Source organism: Cervus elaphus, chromosome 2 (assembly GCF_910594005.1).
Source record: "Cervus elaphus chromosome 2, mCerEla1.1, whole genome shotgun sequence".
Taxonomy (NCBI): Eukaryota; Metazoa; Chordata; class Mammalia; order Artiodactyla; family Cervidae; genus Cervus; species Cervus elaphus.
In genome coordinates, this window is record NC_057816.1 from 6,780,998 (window position 1) to 6,801,971 (window position 20,974).

Consider the following 20,974-nt stretch of genomic DNA (forward strand, 5'->3'; position numbering starts at 1 on the left):
CTTCTTGTCATTTTTTTTTTAAAGTCCTCTTTAGGACATACATCACTTTGCATGCATGGAACAACTCGAAATAGAAGGGGGCTGGAGAAACACGAGAGTTGAAGATGTAACCAAACCATGCTCCCTAACCCCACTTACATGTCCATCTGCCCAAGATGGGCTTCCAGAGTGAGGAGCAAGTCACACTCCAAGACAACAGAATCAACTCGGTTTAGAGGCGATAGAAAAAAAGACCACCTTCAGGCACTTCTCTGGGCTTCCTGGGTGAAACCAACTCCGCAGTGTCTAGTGGAGGGGTAAGCTGTTGAGACACTGCACACCGGCCCCGAGGAGTGTGGGAAGACTGCCTTGCCCATACAGAAACAGAAAACAGCCCCAACTCAGGTATGTTTTACCAGTGGAAAGTCCCCAGACGGTTCCAACAGACAGAGGAATGGATTGCAGTTAGGAACAAGGCAATAATTTTATGCGGCCCTGCAGGACTAGGAGAATATGTGACCGGTTACTGGGGGTGGGGAGGAGACGATGAAAAATGCACTTGAAAACACAGGACTTTTCTAAGACCATAAAAGCCCGGACAGAATGTGTGTATTTGGAGTACAAATGGACGTGTGTTTTGAACACAAACTAGAAGCCCTAAAGGTTACCATACGGGCTTTACCTGGCAGAAGGTGACAACCGTGTTTGGCACATGCCAAGTATATTAGGAAATAATAATATCTAGAGAGATCTATACCACATCCATGTAACACAGGTACAGCCCACAGGCGCTGGCGAGGCAGGGAAAAAAGTCTGTGACTTTCACCGGGAAACGGACAGGAAGGCCGGATTCTGTCAGAAGGCCCTGGGCAGAGAATCCAGTGGGCCCCGCTCTAGGAGGGCAAAAGGGTGGTCCCGGCCCGAGACCGAAGGTGGGCACGCCAGGGGAGGGCGGGGTCCCCCCGGGAGGAGCCCCGGGAGGCCGGGCAGGGAGGCAGCCGAGGGGGAATCCAGGGCCGGGGCGCCCCCCTTGGCCGACGGGACGGGGAGGAATAGGAAGGCGGGGGCCTGTCACAGCCCCGGCTGGGCGGCCCCCGAGAGCCTGGTCGCCCCCCGCCCGCCGCTCACCTGGGCACGCAGCTGGACGAGCTCCGGTCCACCTCCCAGGTGGCATACAGGTTCATCTGCACGGGGGCGGGGGTGCGGCCTGGCCCCGGGCCGCCGGGAGTCGCGGAGCCCGAGGCCACCGCGACGGCCATGGAGGTGGAGGTGGACGAGGACGAGGAGGAGGCGGCCGCCGCCGAGGTGGACGAGGACGACGAGGTGGCCTGGGCCAGCTTGGGGGGCGTCGGCTGCTGCGGCGGCGTCGGCTGCTGCGGCGGCGGCGGCTGCGGCGGGGATTGGGCGACCCCGGAGCCCCGCTGGCCGCTGCCGCCCCCGGCGCCTCCGGGACCACCGCCCGGCCCTCCGCGTTCCGCCATGGCCCGGCCGGGGGCGGGGAGGCGCGGGGGTTACGGGGATCGAGGCGACGGCCGAGCGGACCGCCCAGGCTTCTCCCGCGGCGGCGGCGGCGGCGGCGGGGGCTCGATTCGTCTGCTCAGCCCGCCCGCTTGAGCGCGCGAGCGCGAGCTGCACGCACGCGCGGGGCCTCGCGGCGCGCGGTCCTCGCGCTCGCCCGCCGCTGCCTGTTGCGGCTCGCGCCGCCGAGACACTGGGTGGGCGTGTCCGGGGAGGGGGCGGGGAGCCCCGGCCCGCGCCCGCCCCACCCAGCGCTCGGGGGCGGGGCCGCGCTCGGGCGCGCGCCCTGGACAAGCCTGTGGGCGCGCGCGCCCCTCGCTCCTCAGGGGAGGTGGTCGGCGGCTTGGCGCCCTCCGCCGGGTCCTCTCCTTAAATTCGCGGCCCGGCGGCAGCCCGCTAAACCTCGCCGCCCATTTCTCTCCCCTCGTTCTTTTCCGCGGTGGCAGCAGAGCCAAGCGGAAACCCCGCTTTTCCGGGGCGCGGTCCCGGCCGGGAGAGGGATGCCGCGGGGGCGCGCCTCGGCCCCCTAGTGTCTGTAGACTGAGGCCCGACCCGCCGCCCGCTCAAACCCGCTTTCCGACCGCCGACTTGGCGCCCGCGCTGTGGCTCCGGGGGGCTTCTTCGCCACGACCAGCAAAGGGCGCTATGGGGACCCAGCGGTCGACTGGGCGCCTCTGGGCCGGGCAGTTTCCGCCCTTCTCCCCAGTGTGGGCAGGGTCTCAAGGACCTAGAGTCGAAAAGGCCTTTGGCACGGGTGAATTCTAAAGCTAAGCCCTTATTTTCTGACTGCGATGTCCCCCTCCTAAAGAACCATTAGAGTCCCAAGTCCCCATCTCTGCCCTCAACTTCTTATACTTGGAATATTTTTCTGCCTCATCACTTACTATATTTCTACAATCCTATTCCTTCTGAGGTCTTGCTCAACTGCCTCATCCTCCCCGGAGTCACCCACACTCCCCGCTCCGGGAAGCATCTGGAAGCCTCCCGCATGGCAGCTCCTCAGATGGTGCACTCAACACCAGCAGGAGCGGCACAGCAGCACTGACTTCTCTCCCCAGTGCCTGGCAGCTGCCTGTGGGAGCCATGGGTCCAACCCAGCCCAGCCTGTCAGAAAGACTTCAGGGACACGGGGGCCTAGAACCTGGGAAAGCAGCCCCCAGCCATGCCCCCACCTCCTAAACCTAGAGATGGTTGATGAAACCACCCAGGGGCTCACATGGACTCAGGACAATCTAGAGGTTTAGAGCTGTGTTTTCTCCCAGGTGAGGACCTGGACTCTTGGCCACATCGTCTGTTAGAAGGCCTGACCTGGCCTACTTCCCAAGCCCACTGCACTTCCTCAGCCCAGCTGGGCGCTAAGCTGGCTATTTTTAGTCCCCAAGGACACACTAGTAAGGTCAAACCAGACCTGGAGGTCCTTCCTCCAGAGCCTTCCTACAAAAGCGGGCAGTGGTTTAAAAAAAAAAGTCTCAGAGTGGCTTTAGCTTCATCACCAGTCTTAACTGTAACATCTGCTCCAGGTGCCCGCCCCCAGACACTGGACCACTTTAGGCCACAGAAAATGGCTGTTTTCATCCTTTTGCAGGAGGGGACTAAAAGAGGGATGATCAGGAGTGTTACATATTCATCTCTTTCCTTGGGAAACGGCTTTATTTACAAAACAGGTCTAAAATAAGAACATGAAAACGACAAGGCCTTGGGAATAGCAGGAGAGCTGGTTCTTCGGGCCCAAGTGTGAAGAAGCCCAGATGTCCAGGCAAAGGGCTTTAAAGAAGGCCACGTGTAAGACGGGGACCTAAAATTTGAACTCCTTATATTTCTTGCTGCCGCCACGGCTGTCCTGGGGCTGAGCTTTCCGTTTCTTTTGCTGTAGGAGAGAAAGAGAAATAGGTCACAACAGGTTAAACAACCCGCTGATTCCCCAAAACAAGGGTGGGCAGCCTGACGTGGCCACATCTGTGGAAAACGACTAGAAACTGGAATCCTCAGACGAGTTCCTTCCCCTCCTGTGTCTCAGCTTCATCGTCCTTAAAGAGGGCAGCCCGCCGGAGGATTCCTAAGGTTCCCAGCACCCAGGAAGCTCAGGGCAGCAGGCAGTGCGTCCTCCCTTCCTCTCACCTCTAGAGGACACCACCCCTCAGAGAAAGGCAGCCCCAATCCCTGGCTCTCACACAGCCGGGCCCCGTGTGCGCTCCTACCTTCTGCTTGGCAGCATGCTCGGCCACCATGTCACTGAAGTCTTCTTTCTCCACTTGTGCCTGCTGCTCCCGCACGTGCTCCTCATACTTCTGGGTCATGGCCATGGGATCCAGCTCCAACTCTTCGGGTGCCAGGGCCACTTCCACACCCTGCAGCTCAGGGGCCGGGCCCTTCCGACTCATAACCTGGAAAAGAAATCAGAGCACTGTCTTCTCCAAAGCGAGGCTCGGAAGCTGGAGCTCCTGCCCGCTATCCCAGCCCCCTGAACCAGTGTCCTCCAAGTGCTCACCGTGGACATGTCATAGATGTGGGTTGAGCCCATCATGGCGCCCCCTACAGTGGCTGTTCTCTTCTCTGGCAACACAGTGAACAGCTGAGGCGTCTCACTTCTGTGAAGGACAAGGAGGCAAACAAGGGGGTCAAGCCCCAAAAAGAAAGGATGAAAGGGTCTCCAGAAGGGACAATGGAAGGAACAAGGGCAGCACCCCCACTGAGCTCCGCTGAGCTCCCCCGAGATTCCAAGACACCCAGGGGAAAAAATAATGTCCGAGCTGCCTCTACAGGTCATGGAGACCCATAAGATGAAAAAGTATCACCTATTTCAAGAATTCTACTCGAAAACCAAGAGTAAATATACCAGTATCAACCCAGACCATGACTTCCTCCCCACCCCCTCCCCAGAAGAGATGAAAATCCACCCTCACTAAGCAGCCAGACATAAAAAAAGATTTCAGATCCTGTCACTTCTCTGTCCAAAATCCTCTGCGGCTCCTAATCATTATTTGAATAAACCCAAACTCGTCCCTGTGACCTAAAAGGTTCATAATCTGGCCCCTTATTTAATCCCTGCTCATTAGGTTCTAGCCCTAGTACCCTTTCTTTTTCTTCCTTGAATATGCAAAACTTGAGACTTCTGCTTCTGGACAAGGAATAATAGGGACCAGACTTACCCTCCCACCTGAAATAATCAAAAACTGGACAAAATACATGAAACAGTGGTTTTCAAGTGACTGGACATGAGCAACAAAGGACAGTGGTTCCTGAGAGCCAGGAAACAAGTGAGGTGATTCCTACTGCACTGAGTCTCCAGGCTACAGAACAAGGAGGGGGAGCTCCTTGTAGAGCCCCGAGGACTCCAGGAGTTGAAGGGGTGAAGCTGGAAGTGCAGGGAAACCAAGGCGACTAAAGATCACAGGACAGAGAACCTAAAAAGAAAAAGCAGAGACTCAAGAACTCAAGAGACCTACAGAGAACCCCCTGCAGTCCTCAGTTCTTAGGTGAGGACTGTGTGGGAGGAAAGCACCAAGGCCAGAGGAGGAACCGCCCGAAGGCATTAGCAGTTCCACACACGCCTGCTCTTCCCTCCGGTCTGGGAACACTGCCTGATCAACAGGACACAGGGTAGAGTATGGGGTCTCGTGCCTCAGCAGTGGGGAGGACTGAGCACTGCTTCAGTCCTGCCTAATGAACCTCAAGAGCAGGACCTGAAAGAATCAAACTGTTTCCAAGCACCTTAACTGTAATAACCCTGCACAAAGCTAAAGATTCATAGGAACCTTAATCTGACAAGGTACATTTCACAACATCAATAAAAAATTACCAGAAATACAGAGGCATGAAAATACAATTCTTACCAAGGAAAACAATCAGTTCATTTAAACCAACCCAGAACTGGCCCAGATGTTAGCAACAGCAAGCAAGTACCTTAAAATGTTATTATAACAGGGCACGTCCCTGGTGGTCCAGTGGCTAAGACTCCGCCTTCCCAAGGCAGGAGGCCCAGTTTCACCCCTGGTCAAGGAACTAGCTCCCACATGCCCGCATCTAAGAATCTACATACCACAACTAAAGATCCACATGCCCCAATGAAAATTTCATGTGCCACAACTAAGAGCTGGTGCAGCCAAATACATAAATATTTTCCACATATTAGTATAACTGGATTCCATATGTTCAAAAATCAAATAAAAGACACAGGAGATATAAAAAGACCCAAATCACACTGCTAGAGATGAAAACTACATTGGACGGGATTAATGTCAGATTAGAAATAGAAAAAATTACTAGCCAACTTGAAGACACAAATGGAAAAATTTCTAAAATGAAATACAAAAAGAAACGAGAAAATTTTTAAATAAACAGAGTCATCAGTGAGCAGCAGGACAACTTCAAGAGATCTAACATATGTGTAATTGGAGTTCCCAAATGAGAGGAGAAAGAGAAACAGGAAAAAATAATAGAGAAATAACAGCCAGAATTTTTCCAAAATTAATAAAAACTATAAAAGCACAGATTCAAGATGTGTAACAAACCACAAGTAAAGAAATCCAAAGATGGGAATTCCCTGGCGGTCTAGTGGTTAGGACTCTGCTTTCTGGGGCCCAGGGCCCAGGTTCAATGCCTGGTTAGGGATCTAATTCCACAAGCCTCGAGGTAAGGCCAAAAAAGAAAATGGAAAAGAAAATAAAAAACTATCAAACCATTAAAAGGAAGAAACAAACCCAAAGAAAACTAACATACTTCACTACACTGCACATCATAAACTTCAAAACAGCAATAAAAAGAAAATCTTGAAAGCAGCCAGAAGAAAATGACATGAACGCACAGAGGAACAATGGAAGGATGATGACAGATTTCCTGGCAGACACAATGCAGGAAAAAAGACACTGGGAGCAACATCTTTAAAGCAATGAAAGAAGAAAATATTGCCAACCTAGAACCCTGTAGCTTGCAAAAAGGAAGGCCACTGCATGGTTATTATTTTTGTTTAAACGGTCAATTATCTCAGTTATCTTTCAGAGAGATTTCAATCATAAGAATTGTATATTATTTGAACATTTGAACATTTCCAGTGTTCTTCCATTTGCTCTTGCAATTCCTTCTGCCCCAGCTCTCAGCCCGAATACCTCCTCCTCTGTGGGCCTTCCCAAAGGCTTCCCCACCACCTGAAGCCCTCTACACCCCATTATTCAGCTTCCTTCCGCTACATATCTGATCCACATCTGAAACTGTCTTCTTCTCTGACAACCTGTTTACCTCACCTGACTTTCTTTTTTTAACTGCTGATGCCCTCATGCCTAGAGCGGTGCCTGGCACAGAGCTGGTGTTCAATAATTGTTGAAAAAAGTAAAAGGCTGGTGTGCGGGGGTGGCGCGGGTGGACATGGGAGGCGGGAGGAATGAAAGTCAGCCAGGCTACCTAGAAAATCCTCCCCCTCAGCCCTGCATGGTACCCTCACCCGTCCATCGCCTCCTCAATCTTCTTCTTCCTCAATTCAATGAGTTCGGGGGTCTCCATTCCAGCTGGCACTGACGAGAACCCTCCAGGAGTGATGAGGCCACTGTGGAGAGAGATACAAGCTCTGGAGTAGAGACAAGGTCCCCACACACAAACAGACCACTGCAAAGAGGCAGACTCTCTTGCTTCCCCCACCTGTCTGCAGGGGTAATGAAGCCAGTCTCATCTGGCTTATCTTCATCACTTTCCTCCTCTTCCTCTTCTTCTGAAGACTCTTCATCAGACGGCTCTAGCTCCCCCCAAGGGGTCCGATCAATCTCTTCTTCCTCAGTCTTGGTCTGAAAAACACCACTCATTCATTCAACGAATGTTTACTATACATGTATCCTGTGTCAAGTGGCTGTAAAAGGGAGGGATTTAAGAGTAAATAGTCAGATAATAATCCCTACCCAGAGAGCGCGTCTAGTCTAGTGGAGAGCTTGCGTTACATCTCAGGGAAATGTATACCCCTTTCACAGACTTTGAAACTTCAGAACACAAAGCTCTCTGATAATGAAGCTAGAAACCAACTATCTCTGAACTTCATGACCTAAAGTAAGACCAAGCTTGCTGGTCACGGCCCATACCTGGAATTCAGCAGCATTGGTTCCAAACACATCCCCATAGAGGGGTTTCCCGGTCTCATCTACTGGGGGTTTGCCCCAGCCACCAGCATGGTACCCAAAGGAACAGCTCTGCAAGACAGGAAATGCAAATCACTCCCATGCCTGGGCTCCAAGAAACACGCTGATGCCCGAGAGAAAAGTCATGCTCCAAAGTACAGAATTAACACTTGGGAACTCTTGAGATTACAACTACAAAGAAGAATCAAATGTTTGAAAGCATTACAAAGCAAAATTAGCAAGCAACAAAAACCAGAAGGTAATAAGATGGGAGGTGGGAAGCATAAAAAATGCTAATAATTTGAGTCTTTGTAGTCATACTCTCTGAAACTGAAAACATGTACTTTAAAACACATGGCTCCAACTTCTTATTGATTCTTCCTAACTTTGGCAAGCTTTTAGAATGTTTCTATTAAGGGACAGAAAATTTCACCTGAAGTTGAACAATTACCTCTTTTTTCTTCACTTTAATGACTTTGTTAATTTTTTTTCCTATTTAATGTTTTATTATTTTAAAATAACGGTAAGTTTAATGCCATTCTTGAGATAAAATTATGTCTGTCTATCCATGTGTATATAAGAGAGATATCTGGGGGGGGGGACAAAAAAAGAAGAGAGATATCTGGGAACACACTCACCAGATATTAAATTTGATTGGTGAAATGTGGATGGTGTGTTTTCTTCTTTGTACTGATCAATTCTGATTGGACATTTTGTGCATTTTATGACAAATATCTCAGGATTTAAAAAAAAAAAAATTACTCCTTTAAAAAAAAACACCACCACATTGTAGAATGAAAAAGGGAAGAAAAAAGTCATCCTCTAGTTAAAATGTAAAGCCAGCTAAGAATGAAGGCAAGGACGGCACTCACCTCGGGGATAGGCGAGTTCAGCCCAGGGATCTTCAGGTTGGGGTATGACGGGGGTGGTCCATATCGCTGCATGGCAATCAGCCACGGGGGAGGAACCTTGTGGGCATTCTGCAGGAGAGAGCGCAGGATATCATCTGCCCAACCGTATCCCTCTGTCTCCCTCCCACCTCAATTAGCAGCCCCTTATCTTCTTTTCCAGTCGGGTAACTGGCACTCACTGGTCCTACTGGCATCCCCAAGGAAATCCTCAGCTCATCAGACAGATCTCCTGGCTTCTTCTCCTTCAGCCGTGTCTCAAACTCCTTCCCCTGAGGAAAAAGCCAAGCATGTGATATTGTGGACTCCAGACACATGCTGGGAGGTCAACTGCAAGAGGACATGAGAACAAAGAGGAGAAGTCCCTATCCATATCAGACATGGAGTCCTGGTGGGGGCTGCCAGTTCCCACCTGATTCTCTCACTTCTTTCCCTGGCTACAGTAGGGAAAGGAATAAAGGCCAGGAAGGAGGGGGAGAGGCAAGACTCCCAGCGCAGCCATTAACCCACTATGAGAACATGGCCAGGTTTAAGGACTGGCTATCTCATCTGCTAAATGAAGACATTTGAGAAGAACGAAGGTCCTTCCACCTCAAAATTCCCAAGATATCATGGCAATGAATATTTTAAGGCTCAGAAAAAAAAAAAAACACCTTTCCTCCCACCCAATACGAGGTGTATCTAAAAACCACCCGCCCTTGGCCCCGCAATTCCCAAACCACCCACCATCAACAACGATCACCTCAAAAACGTGACCTGCCTATCTCCTTCAGAGGACCACCTTATTTCAAGTTCCATTCCATCCAAGGGGAGTTGACGGACAATGCGAAGGCTGAGGGGAGGGGCCACCACACCTGCTTCCAGAGCCCTTCTGACCCAGAGTGACACAGCCGTGACCAAGGCCCAACGTTGCCTCCCCGTGCCCTCCCGAACCTCATAGTACAGGTCCCCATGGATGGTCAGCTTTGGCTTGGTCTGCCACTTGAAGAAGGCGTCATGCAGTTTCTGGTAGTCAATGTCGATCTTCCCCATCTTGGGCCGAACCTTCTCTCGCATTTTTGACTTCATGGTTTTCTGTTCTTCCTGTGAGAATGGCAGAAGACACACCATAAAACCAAGTTCACTTGGTGTTCACAACACCAAGTTCAACTCTTGGCAGGCCCAAATCCCTGCTCCCAAAAGAGACAGAGGGAAACCTCATTTATATCATCACAGAAGCCACCAAAATCCTTCCTGCTCAAGTCCCTCAAAATGTGATCCACACTGAACAAAACAGATGCAATATATGAAATCACCCTCAGCTATGTATGTTAAATATTTTGAAAGTCATCTGATCAAAAGACTGACCTCATCAGTTGCCTCTGCAGAAAAGCAGGTGACAAGAGTCTACCTCGGAGGCAGGCTTTGCACCATGTACTTTGGTACCTCCTGAATCTGCGCACTACACACAAAAATTCTCTGATGACTTAACCAGAGTATTTATTAAAATTTTGGAATTTAGGAAGTTAAACAATCACCATACATTTCTAGCCTCAAGGGCATCAGTTCACACAGCAGGCAAAGAACTACAAATAGCCAAAAGCAACCTGCAGAGGAAGGAGTCACGGTGTGCGGCTCAAACAGAGCTTGCAAAGTGCAGGCAGGCAGGGGGACAGAGCCAGGGGGACAGACAAAGGGGCAAACAGAGCCACAAGGAACCAGCAGTCTCAGTGGGGGCAGGGAGCCGGCTCTGAGCAGAGAGGTGAGGTCTGCCTTTCAGGAGCTGTCCTTCCCCTCCTGCCCTCCCTGCCCCCATGTGTCCTATGCAGTGCTGATGTGTAAAACAAAGGATAAACAATCAGACAGTTAATGTGGAGGGGGGTGTGAGGAGCCAGATACGATTCTGAAGCAGGTGGCAGCTAAGGAGTGGATCCCCCAGCGCAGCTCTGAGCGCCAGCCAGGCCCTCACCTTCTCCTGCAGGGCCTCCCGCATCTCCTGGATGCCTGTGCGTTTGATGAAGTCGGGCAGCTCAAAGGGGGGCTTCTCAATGCCTCGTTTGCCCTGTAGGTACTTGCGCTTGAAACACCAGTGGCGTGGCACAGGCACAGAATTCCGCGTGGCCTTGAGGTGAACCAAGAGCTTGGGGTCCTGTGCGGTCACATCGTGCATCTCGACGACATCGGGCCGAGCCACGAGCTGGAAACACAGCAGCATGCCTCTGCAGAGTCCGAGCTTCTCAGACTTAAAGCTGCCTGCCTTCCCTTCCTCTAGAGGGCCATCCTGGGCCTCCTTCAAAGCCCGCCTCCCTACACCCTGGAGGTTCCGGGAGCTCCTGGGCTCCAGGGCCTGCAGGAGCGCCTCAGCATCTCAGCGCTCACCTGCTTGAGCTCAGCCACGGTGAAGCGGTTCATTCGGCGCAGCTTCTTCTTGGACAGTTTGGGGGCTTCCGGCTTCTTTTCCTAGAACAGAACAATCTTCTCTTGTGAGTGGGACTCTTAGGCGACATGAGACCTCCCAGCTTACCCTGAAATTTAAGCCACGGAAGGGCTTCTCCCCTGCAAGAGGTCACCGCGGTCCCTTGCAGGGTGCATCGCAGCCACTCGCCCCCAGAGCCCTTGTTTCCGGGACGTGGCCTCAGCTGTTCATCAGGATAGGGGCGTGGCCTCACCTGTTCGTCGTCGCTGCTGTCATCATCGCTATCCTTGTGCTCCTCCTCAAAGCCCTTCTTCTTGGGCACCGCAGAGTTCTCCATTTTGTCAAGTTTCTCTGGCTCCTTTTCTTTCTCCTTCTTCACGTCATCGGTGAGCTGACGAGACAGACAGCGTGGAACCCCAGCCCTGGGCCCCCCCCTGGTTCCTGAAGCCGGTTCTGAAAAGACACCCCCTCACCCCGCCCCGGCTCAGCAGTGCCCCTTCCGAGTGCCCTGCTCCTTGTACCTTGAAAGCCTCAAAAATCCTCTTGAAGAAGATGAAGTTGGGCTCGTAAATCTCAGGCTCTTCAGTCACATACTCAATTTCCACGTCGGCTGCTGGGGATTCCGAGCCCCGAGAGCGGCCTGACTCTTTATCTCGGTCCCCAGAGCTCTCAGAGGACGCCGCACGCACACGCTGGGGCTTTTTCTTCTTCTTTCGGTTCCGACGCTTCCGATTTTTCTGCCAAAACACGGTAAACCAACTAGGTCAGAGAATCAAAGCACCATGCCTGCCTCCCAACCCCTAATCACCTCACCCAATTTTCCCCAAGCAACTGCAAAAAGAGGCCTCGAAGTGAAACCACAAAGTTCCGCCCCTCTCAAACTCTGTGTCTCTGAGTAAAGTACTGCACCTCTCTGAACCTCAGTTATTTCAGTTCTAAAATGGAGGCATCCATCACACTCAGAACTCAAAGAATTTAGGCCAGATGAATAAAAAAAAATAGTAATGCTCAAAATTCTCCAAGCCAGGCTTCAGCAATATGTGAACCGTGAACTTCCAGAGGTTCAAGCTGGTTTTAGAAAAGGCAGAGGAACCAGAGATCAAATTGCCAACATCCACTGGATCATCGAAAAAGCAAGAGAGTTCCAAAAAAACATATATTTCTGCTTTATTGACTATGCCAAAGCCTTCGACTGTGTGGATCACAATAAACTGTGGAAAATTCTGAAAGAGATGGGAATACCAGACCACCTGACCTGCCTCCTGAGAAACCTATATGCAGGTCAGGAAGCAACAGCTAGAATTGGACATGGAACAACAGACTGGTTCCAAATAGGCAAAGGAGTACGTCAAGGCTGTATATTGTCACCCTGCTTATTTAACTTATATGCAGAGTACATCATGAGAAACGCTGGGCTGGAAGAAGCACAAGCTGGAATCAAGATTGCTGGGAGAAATATCAATAACCTCAGATATGCAGAGGACACCACCCTTGTGGCAGAAAGTGAAGAGGAACTAAAAAGCCTCTTGATGAAAGTGAAAGAGAAGAGTGAAAAAGTTGGCTTAAAGCTCAACATTCAGAAAACTAAGATCATGGCATCTGGTCCCATCACTTCACAGGAAATAGATGGGGAAACAGTGGAAACAGTGGCTGACTATTTTTTTGGGCTCCAAAATCACTGCGGATGGTGATTGCAGCCATGAAAATTAAAAGACACTTACTCCTTGGAAGGAAAGTTATGACCAACCTAGATAGCATATTAAAAAGCAGAGACATTACTTTGCCAACAAAGGTCCATCTAATCAAGGCTATGGTTTTTCAGTGGTCATGTATGGATGTGAGAGTTGGACTATAAAGAAAGCTGAATGCCGAAGAATTGATGCTTTTGAACTGTGTGTTGGAGAAGACTCTTGAGAGTCCCTTGGACTGCAAAGAGATCCAACCAGTCCATCCTAAAGGAGATCAGTCCTGGGTGTTCATTGGAAGGACTGACGCTGAAGCTGAAACTCCAGTACTCTGGCCACCTCATGCGAAGGGTTGACTCATTGGAAAAGACCCTGATGCTGGGAGGGATTGGGGGCAGGAGGAGAAGGGGACGACAGAGGATGAGATGGATGGATGGCATCACCGACTCGATGGACATGAGTTTGAGTAAACTCCGGGAGTTGGTGATGGACAGGGAGGCCTGGCATGCTGAGATTCATGGGGTCGCAGAGTCAGACACGACTGAGCGACTGAACTGAAGGTACTCTGGACAAAGAAGTGGCATGAGACAGCAGCTACTAACCTTTTTTTTTGGCCTCACTGTACAGCATGCGGGATCTTAGTTTCCTGACCAGGGATCAAACTGTGCCCTCTGCAGTGGAAGTGCAGTCTTAACCACTGAACCACGAGGGAAGTCCTAGCAGCTACTAACTATTGAAGATCTGGAACAGGATTCTTTTAGTGCCCAAACCCTCTCTCCAACATCCCTTCCAGATCTAGCTCCCCCCATACCTCCTTCTTGGATACAGACATCGTGTCCTCCTCAGTCTCTGATGCTGAGTGGCCCAGGGACGACCGGGTGTCTGTTTCCATTTCCTCTTCCTCTGTAAGGAAGGAAGATGGCCATCAATCTCTTCACCACAATCCCTCTGTCCCCAGAGCCAGTTTCTCTCTAGAATCCTCCTCGGGGAAGGGGAGGTGGAAGGCAGACTTGGCCCCAGCTCTGCAGGCTCTGTCCTTGTAGCCCTTCAGACTCACCCTGCTGAGAGTTCATCTCTTCCTGGCGGCTCTCCTTCAGCTGCAGGATCTTTTCCAAAGCCTGGGGGATCTTAGGGCCCACAGAGGGGTCATCCATCTGCCAGAGACAAGCCAGGAAGAGGGGATGATCATAGGGCTCTTTTTCCTTGACTTCTACTTCTTGGACTTGAAAGGCTGCTGGCCAGGCATTGGAAACATCGACAGCGGACACCAAGTGGATTCAACTACACCTTAGCATCCCTCAGAGTGAACCCCAGAACCCCACCCTAGAAATGTCTGCCAGACCCGACTGACTTCCTGCCCTACCTAAGTGTGTTTTAAGTAAATATGGATCCCCTCCACCAACCAACCGCACCCTTAGAAGTTCTCCCATCTTCTCTTGAATGCTTCTCTAAAAATCCAGAAATAGTCCCCTTCCAGAACACTCTCCTGTTCCCAGGAAGAACTCTGCAATCTCACCTCTCTGTTCTCATCTCCAGGGGGTGGTGGGGGACCACGGGGCCGAGGAACGGGGGCCCCCATGGGCAGAACAGTGGGAGTGGGGCCCACTGGAGCAGCCACTGAGAGGAGGAAAAAACATCTAATGTCAGAAAAGGTAAGTCACACATCTTAAAATTTACCTTCCTTGCTTCAGAGCCAGGGTAATGGTTACTCTTGGGAGGAGAGGAAGGGCTAGAAGGGAGCAAGGAGGGCTTCTGAAGTGCCAATAATCTTGGTTCTTGGACCAAGTGCTAGCTGTGTGGGTGTGTTGTTTGTGAAAATTCACTGAACTGTACACTTACAATATGTGCACTTTTTTGTGACATATACTTAAGTTAAAAAATTCCGTCACCTTCCTTGCCCTTCCCTTCCATTTCTAGGATCTTACCTCGAGGACCCAGAGGAGTGCGAACACCAATCTGGCCCATGTCTTGTGGGGGCCGAGGGACGGGGGTGCCCATCTTGGCAATCTCCTGCTGTCGTTCCTGCTCCAGTAACACAGCTGCCTGCGAGAGGGAAGTAGGAACTGGGCACACAGCTCTGGAAATCCACTGGGCAGGTATCCCCCAGCAAATGCAGCCTTTCAGCCAGGTAACAGATTAATCAGGTACCAGCACAGATTAATCAGGTACCACCAGCACTCTGACTTCCTTGCCACCCCCATGCTTCTACTCTTGATCTAAATGAAAGAGCCCTCTCAGAACAAAAGAAAACTCCTAGAAATGACACCAAGAAAAACCCAAAGAAAACGCTGGTTCCTAATAATTTTTTTTAATATTTAGTAAACACTGCCTATTTTTCTAACAAGATTTTTCTTCCCAAAAGATAAAAGTTATTTCTAAGAACAATAAATTATTTTCTTGTACTGACCCCTCAAGATCTGCCACAATCTGGGCAAAGACAATACTCTGTAAGTATCTCCATGTTTGTTCCTGTCAATGTTTATCTCCTAATACTCCTGAATAACCTAGTTGGTAACAACTGATACACTGCATCTCAGTAACTGAGGATCTTATGTATCATTCCCTAACTTAAACACACCACATTTAAACTAAGTCTGATACAAATGACTAAATTAGCCCAGAATCCTCTCCAATGTACCTAAAACGATATCACTTAAGACTAGAAGGGATCATGCATGCATGGGTGCTTAGTTGCTCAGTCATGTCCGACTCTTTGCAACTCCATGGGCTATAGCCTGCCAGGCTCCTCTGGTCCATGGGATTTTTCAGGCAAGAATACTGGAGCGGGTTGCCATTTCTTTCTCCAGGGGATCTTCCCGACCCAGGGATCAAACCCATATCTCCTGTGTCTCCTGCAGGCAGACTCTTTACCCACTGAGCCATCGGGGAAGTCCAGTTGGGGTCAGGAAACCTTTTCTGTAATGGGCCAGTCAGTAAATATCTGGGTTGTTTGTAGACTGTTGTAAATTCCTTTCCCCCGTCCCCCCAAAACAGTCCTTCACATATACAAAAACCATCCTTACATCACAGGCCATACAAAAACAGGCTATAGTCCACAGATTACCAACTCCTTGGCTACGTGAAAGAAAGAATTATTTGGGAGATACTGGAACTTAGATGAGGATGAGGTAATCTCCATGGGAAACCTGAATGGCACTGCTAATTTTAGACAGTAAGCACTAGAAGTGACAGACGATGGATTAGACTATGGGGGTCAAAGGTGAGGATGAGGGAGGCATTACCCGCTTCTGCTGCTCCAAAAGTTCATGTTCCTTCAGTGAATGGTCCCCCTGCTTAAAAAAGAAAATAAGCTCATACCAGCACCCGCACCCCACCGGCCAGGCTGCCACAACTCTGCTTCCTGGTCTGCTCTTCTAGCCTATGCCCCAAAGACTTGGGTCCAGATCTTCCCAGACGCCTTGGCCCCAGTATCTGGCTCCCCCGGAGGCCCCACTCCCCTTTCAGGACGCTGGTGGGACCCAGGCTTGGGCTGCCACCCTCCCTACCTGCTTGGCACGCTCCTCCTGCTGCATCAGCAATGCTGCCTGTTGCTGCGCCAGCTTCAGCCGCTCTTCCTCAGACAGTGCCACGGGCTCGCCCACCCGGAGAGGAGGAGGTGGCCCCAAGTTTGGTGGGCGGGGTCCAACTGCCATAGGAAAGCCAAGGCCAAGTCCAGGTGGGGGTGGTGGAGGTGGTGGAGGGGGTTGTAGAGGAGGGAGACCCATGGGTGGGGGCGGCATGGGAATCCCCGAGAGCTGTGGGGAAAAAAATAAGACCATTAACTGCGAAGCATTTATGTAATGGCAGGCATGTGCTGGGGAACTAATATAAGGCTGGCACTGGGATTCAAAGTCAAATGATGCACAATTCTTGCGTTCAAGAAAATAATATGGGCTTCCCTAATAGTCCAGTGGTTAAGAATCCGCTCAATGCAGGGGACATGGGTTCGAGTCCTGCTCTAGGAAGATTCCACGTGCTGAGGGGCAACTAAGCCCATGTGCAGTGTGTGCTGCAGCTGCTGAAACCGGCATACCCTGGAGCCCATGCCCTGCAACAAAAGACCACTGCAATGGGATGGCCGCACACTGCAACTCAACAGTAGTTCTGTGCTCACTTCAACTGGAAAGGGCCTGCACGCAGCAATGAAGACCCAGTGCAGCCACAAGTATAAAGAAAGAAAGAAAAGAATACCCTACAGCAGGAGCCAGAGAAGAGCATGTTAACTCTGGGGCACCAACTGATGAAAGCTATCAGCTCTGTCCCAGAAAAACATCATGAACACAGACTTCACATACAATTTCAGGAGACTCAGGGACACCTCTAAAGGCCATCTAAAAACTCCTCCTCCCCTCAAAAAATAAAAACCTTCTTAGGCCACACATAGAAGTCCCTGGACCCCAAGTCAGGGCCACTGCTCTACAGAAAAACAATCAAATCGTGGATCAGAAAAGACATGGAAATTGAGAGAATTTAAATAAATAAGACCCAGTGTGCCCCAATGACTGATTAAATATAGACAGTATGAAATTAAATCAGAGAGTAAGCCCTAATTTCTCACTGAATAACATGGGAACTCTGCACTGGAAGGGCAGAGAAGAGAGTGGTTACTTCCAGCTAGGGGAAGATTATGTCAGGTTTCCAGATATTTAAGCTGAATCTTAAATGATACATGAAATCTGAGAAAGGAAGTAAGAGTCTGGACGAAAGAAGAACTGAGTTGTTCCCAGTTCTTTCATCAGTGTACCTCCCTGCCCAATGGGTTAGGTGCATTCCTCTGTACGCTCAGAGGAGGGGCTACTCTGAGCAGAAAAGAATTTTATCAAGTGAGACCGCCTCCTTACCTGTGCTGACATAGGAGGAGGAGCAGCTTTGTCCCCATCTTCACCTCTCAGAACGGGACGATTCAGGACGATGCCAGTCTGTGAAAGAGAAAAGACTATAGGTCAGTCTAAAAGGAGCTGTTGCATGAAACTGCGTTCGCTCTCATCTAGTCGACAAAATTTACTCAGTGACTGTCTGCCAGAGCTCGGAATGGATTCTGGGGCGAAACGATATATACAAAAGCAATTACACGGCAGACAAGCAGCAGCCAAGACCCCACTTGCTGTACCGAGATTCGTAAACAACGAAGACCGCGTTGTAACGGGTCATTAATGCCTCCTGCAAAGGCTCGGCCTATCCTCATGTCCCGCCACCAACACTTACTTGGCGAGTGTAAGTCTGCAATCGCTCCACGAGCTCCTCGCGACTCCCTGCTAAGCAAAGCACAGGATCAACGGGGTAGGTCAGGCCGAGCAGGCCAGCCTGCCCAAGTCAGGCCCCCGCGCCCAGCCTCCAACCCCCGCCCCTGGGTCTCCTGGGTAACCAGCTCCGCTTCCCCGCAGGCCTGCACTTTCCGGCTCTTGACTTCCCATGCTCCTCACCCTGGATGGGAGCTCCGATCTCTGCTAATTTGGCCTGAAGCTCCTGGGCAGCCCAGGCACCATAGTGCCCAGGTGGTGGCGGCGGCGGCAGCTGCAACTCTCCCTTAGGAGGCTCGGGATGCTCGGCCGCCATCTTAGCCGCAGGAAGGCGCGCGACCAACCCGGAAGCTCGGACCAGCCTCCGGGCCCACTTCCCGGAACTTCCGGTAGGGCCATACGCCACGTCCGCTCTAGGGTTGCCTGGCAGTTCCCATTAGGGCCCACCCCCTGCCGTTCGCCAATGCTCCTTAGGGAGCCTGGTCGCGAAGCCTTCTGGGAGTTGTAGTGCACAGGTCACGGTCTCTGCGGATCCAAATCCGGGAGGACCGCGACCGGCGGCGACGCCGGGAACACTGCAGGCCAGAGCCGGGGCGGGGCTGTGGGGAAAGCAGGTCCTGCCCGAAGGGCGTGCTTTCTGCATCTCACTGGCCTCAGCTCAGACCTCCCGCCTTGCGGCGCTCCTCCCTGGTTGGGCTTGAGAGGCCCGGACGCTTACGTTCTCCAGGGATTCGTTCCCCCGGCGGTCGCGCGCTGTGGGCGCCAAGCGGGAGTTTGCCGCCGATGCCTGTGATAAAACAGTGTCTGATTGTCTGCCCGCCCACCCCCGGCCCAGGCATGGATGAATGGGCTGAAAGGAGATCGGAGCCGGGAGCGAAGCCGGCCCTCCGGGCTGAGATCCAAATGCCGACCTGGGGGAAGGGCCACACTAAAGCCCCTTTTTCCACCTTCCTGGCCGGCTCAAATGTCATCTACGCTAAGCTGTCTCCCGCCTTTCCTGCCCTGGAGCGGCCAAACCTACACCATTTGTTTTGAAATCTTTCTTGCCCCTTCTCTGCACTTACAACTCCCAAGACATGAGTTTTTACTGTCTCACAGTACCTGGCGTTAGAGGTGCTCAATAAATTATTACTGGGAGAAAAAAAAAAAGCAGTCTTAAGCGACAAGATTTGGATCCTTTTTAGTCTTGAAAATAAACGCAGGGGAATTCCCTGGTGGTCCAGTGGATAGGACTCAGTGCTTTCACTGCGGAAACCCGGGTTCCATCCGTGGTCCGGTAACTAAGATCCCATAAGCCGCACCGCAAGGCCAAAAAAGAACGAGGAAATAAACCCAGGACCTTTTCTTCCCTCATCCCCACCAGCCTACTGGCGCAGCAGACCCTGTCTGGTGCTGTCCTACCCCACCAGCGGCCTATGCCCCTGAGGGAGGGATGGGCAGGTGCCCCTTGCTTGCCCACCTTCTGCTTCTCCCTGTCCTGATCAGTCAGTTCAGTTCATCTTCCCACCTCTGCCTCTCGCTCTGAGATCCCCCTCCAATTCTAGTGCTGCTCTCTCACGGACAGCCAGGTCTCAGCCAGTGTGCATGTATGTGTGTTGGATGAGCGAGCTGGGCAACTCAAAATGGTCTCTATTCCCTCTCCCTGCCCTCCACACCCACATCCCTCAGACCTTCTCTCTAGCATGCTCTATTTCACGGATCACCCCCAACAGAGGAGTAGCTGGGAGGAGGGAAAAAAGAACGGGATGTCAGGTCCAGGGAAGGTGAGGTTTAGGATAGACAAAGGACTGGGCCAGGAAGGTTGCTTGCAACCTCACCCTGGCTAGGAAATTCTCTTTGCTCCTGCCCAAACCTAAACCCTCCCCCTTTTCATCACTACCATCATCCCAGTCTCCTAACATTCCCAGAGGAGATGCCAAACCCAGAAAGGACAGAAGAAAGAACAGCAGTGCCCCCCAGCCCTCCAGCTTGTCAGCCCACTCAGGCAGAACCATTCCTGATGCAAAGGAAATGTCTTTCTGCTCACTGTAACTGGAGAACCACTGGCAGGTCATCTGAGGCCAGAGGCCCCAAGTCATATGTGTGTGCTAAGGAAAAACTTGGGGGTCTCTGAGGCAGGATAAACTAAGGGCTGATGCGTGAGGATGCAGTGTGACCAGGACCAGAAAGGGACAGGCCAGGCGGGGTGTTCATTTGATGATAACAGCCTTGGGACCTGGACAGGATATGACCCTCTTCCAATTGTGCAGAAGGGAAGACGGGCAGAGAGAAACTGACTTCCCCAAGGGACCAAACGGATCACAAGCAGTTCTCTTGAGTCTGAGATTCCCCATTCCCTTCTGCTTAGTAAGGACCCTCACACAACACCTGTGTATCTGTGTGGGTCTAGAATGGAATCCAGCCCCTTCCAGGCCCAGCTTTGGGTGGCTGCCTCAGCTCCAGGATCCTGGCCACACCAGTCAGAGACAGCAACAGAAAGCAGGGGTTCATGAGAACCACGTAACTCAATGTGGGGCTCTGGGTGTCTGGGAGAACTCAGCTCCCAGGTGGTTGGAGCGGAGGACTAAGAAGGCAGTAGAAAAGTCAGGACTATTCTCACAGAGCCTTCACATGGGTCATCTCTGCAGCCTCAGAACAGCTCCACAAACAGCTCCCTATAGTAGAGCTGGAAGCAACCAGGTCCAGGGAGTTGCCTCTTAACCCTAGAATTTAAGTTCACCCCCAGGTTGAATTTGAGTTCCCTGATTCCCAGCACAAACTGCCCAGGCAGGGGTCCCGGGTCCATGAAAACTCTGGCCGGGAATAAGTGCATCCGGACTCCTGGTGCAGAGGAGGAGAGGGTCAGTGGCAGACTGGAATGGAAGGGGTCCCCAGGGGTGTGAGGACAGATGGAACCAGGCCTCAGGCTGGAAGGTATTCCCCTGCTGGAGGTGGAAAGAGGAGAAGGGGGTGGGCGGAAAGCATGTGGGGACTTGTGCATGTACCTGTGTCTCTAATTCCCCTAGGACCGACCTGGCCAAGGGTAACCAGTGGGGGCCCGGGAATGCCCAGCAAGGCTGGAGTGCCCAAACACCTTCCAGGCCTTAGTTTCCCCTTCCGTAGTGGGAGGGCAAGCAGCTGACCACCCTGGAGTCCAGACTGTACCAGACGG

General features: G+C 51.6%; 2 protein-coding genes across 4 annotated transcripts in view; both read right to left on the reverse strand.

Moving 5' to 3' along the window:
- The window catches only part of PACS1 (phosphofurin acidic cluster sorting protein 1), a 146,151-nt gene extending 144,454 nt beyond the window's left edge, over nt 1-1,697 (reverse strand). The window contains exon 1 of the mRNA XM_043926355.1: nt 1,108-1,697. Within this exon, the coding sequence (XP_043782290.1) occupies nt 1,108-1,460 (353 nt within the window). The 5' untranslated portion in view covers nt 1,461-1,697. The remainder of the gene's footprint in view (nt 1-1,107) is intronic.
- A 1,431-nt stretch (nt 1,698-3,128) lies between these two features.
- Nucleotides 3,129-18,189, reverse strand: SF3B2 (splicing factor 3b subunit 2). Of its 3 annotated transcripts, none has more exons than XM_043926400.1 (22): nt 18,007-18,189; nt 17,789-17,838; nt 17,425-17,502; nt 16,090-16,338; nt 15,826-15,873; nt 14,509-14,626; nt 14,100-14,200; nt 13,641-13,737; nt 13,395-13,486; nt 11,420-11,635; nt 11,152-11,289; nt 10,862-10,942; nt 10,452-10,679; nt 9,437-9,586; nt 8,686-8,775; nt 8,468-8,575; nt 7,560-7,667; nt 7,129-7,271; nt 6,935-7,036; nt 3,986-4,085; nt 3,696-3,881; nt 3,129-3,364 (listed from the first exon to the last, which is right to left on the reverse strand). In XM_043926400.1, the coding sequence occupies exons 1-22, from the start codon at nt 18,137-18,139 to the stop codon at nt 3,293-3,295; spliced, it is 2,688 nt and encodes an 895-aa protein (XP_043782335.1). In that variant the 5' UTR covers nt 18,140-18,189; the 3' UTR covers nt 3,129-3,292. The 3 variants fall into 3 exon arrangements, with proteins under 3 accessions (XP_043782335.1, XP_043782317.1, XP_043782325.1); XM_043926382.1 differs by having other exon boundaries at nt 15,826-15,876; XM_043926390.1 differs by having other exon boundaries at nt 15,826-15,876; nt 17,789-17,835; nt 18,007-18,188.
- Between the last annotated feature and the right edge of the window lie 2,785 nt (nt 18,190-20,974).